The sequence below is a fragment of the Nanorana parkeri genome, unplaced genomic scaffold (genome assembly GCF_000935625.1).
Source record: "Nanorana parkeri isolate BGI_ZX_2015 unplaced genomic scaffold, ASM93562v1 scaffold2963, whole genome shotgun sequence".
Classification (NCBI taxonomy): Eukaryota; Metazoa; Chordata; class Amphibia; order Anura; family Dicroglossidae; genus Nanorana; species Nanorana parkeri.
The window spans coordinates 58517-59438 of NW_017309231.1; the positions used below are offsets into that span (position 1 = coordinate 58517).

Sequence of the window (922 nt, forward strand, 5' to 3'; positions counted from 1 at the left end):
GGGGGGGAGGTGTTGTGTAGTATGAATTGTTGTGTCATTTCCCTGATGTCGGTAATAAATCTGCTTTGTCACTTCAGTATTTTATTTCCTCCTCGTCCTCGGAGATTAATAATTGAAGCCGAAACAATGAAATCCAATACGAGGTGAGATCTCCTCTTCCTCAATGTGACTTGTAGTCCGGGAAAGTCCCACAGTTGTAGATTTCTCTTCCTGCTCTGTAGACACACCTGGTACCCACCTCTCACCTGTGTATATAAAGGTGAGTGTCACCCGGCTCTCCTCAGCACTCTCTGTGTGTCTCACCTCAGCACTCTCTGTGTGTCTCAGACGGCTCTCCTCAGCACTCTCTGTGTGTCTCACCTCAGCACTCTCTGTGTGTCTCAGACGGCTCTCCTCAGCACTCTCTGTGTGTCTCAGACGGCTCTCCTCAGCACTCTCTGTGTGTCTCAGGCGGCTCTCCTCAGCACTCTCTGTGTGTCTCTCCTCAGCACTCTCTGTGTGTCTCAGGCGGCTCTCCTCAGCACTCTCTGTGTGTCTCAGACGGCTCTCCTCAGCACTCTCTGTGTGTCTCTCCTCAGCACCCTCTGCATCAGCTCTTGTAGGCTGAATTTCTCCTCATTCATTATGACGAAGAAGGTGGCGGTGATCCTCTCTGGATGTGGGGTGTATGATGGCAGCGAAATCCACGAATCCTCCGCTGTGATGGTTCACCTGAGCCGGGCCGGAGTCCAGGTGAGTGAAGGAGATGAATTCTGCTCTCTGTCCTCACAGAGTTTTATTAGAAGGAAATGATGTCCTGCACGCTGTATATAGAGAGATCACAATGTATATATATATACATTGTGATCTCTCCTCTCTCTCCCGCTCTCTCTCTCCCCCTCTCTCTCTCACCCTCTCTCTCTCACCCTCCCTCTCTCTCCCC

At 51.0% G+C, this 922-nt stretch overlaps 1 protein-coding gene across 1 annotated transcript in view; it reads left to right on the forward strand.

Annotated features, from left to right (window-relative positions):
* The first annotated feature begins 624 nt into the window (after positions 1 to 624).
* Positions 625 to 922, forward strand: part of LOC108802571 (ES1 protein homolog, mitochondrial-like) — a 6771-nt gene continuing 6473 nt past the window's right edge. Inside the window, exon 1 of the mRNA XM_018574427.1 lies at positions 625 to 732. Coding sequence (XP_018429929.1) covers positions 625 to 732 — 108 coding nt within the window. The remainder of the gene's footprint in view (positions 733 to 922) is intronic.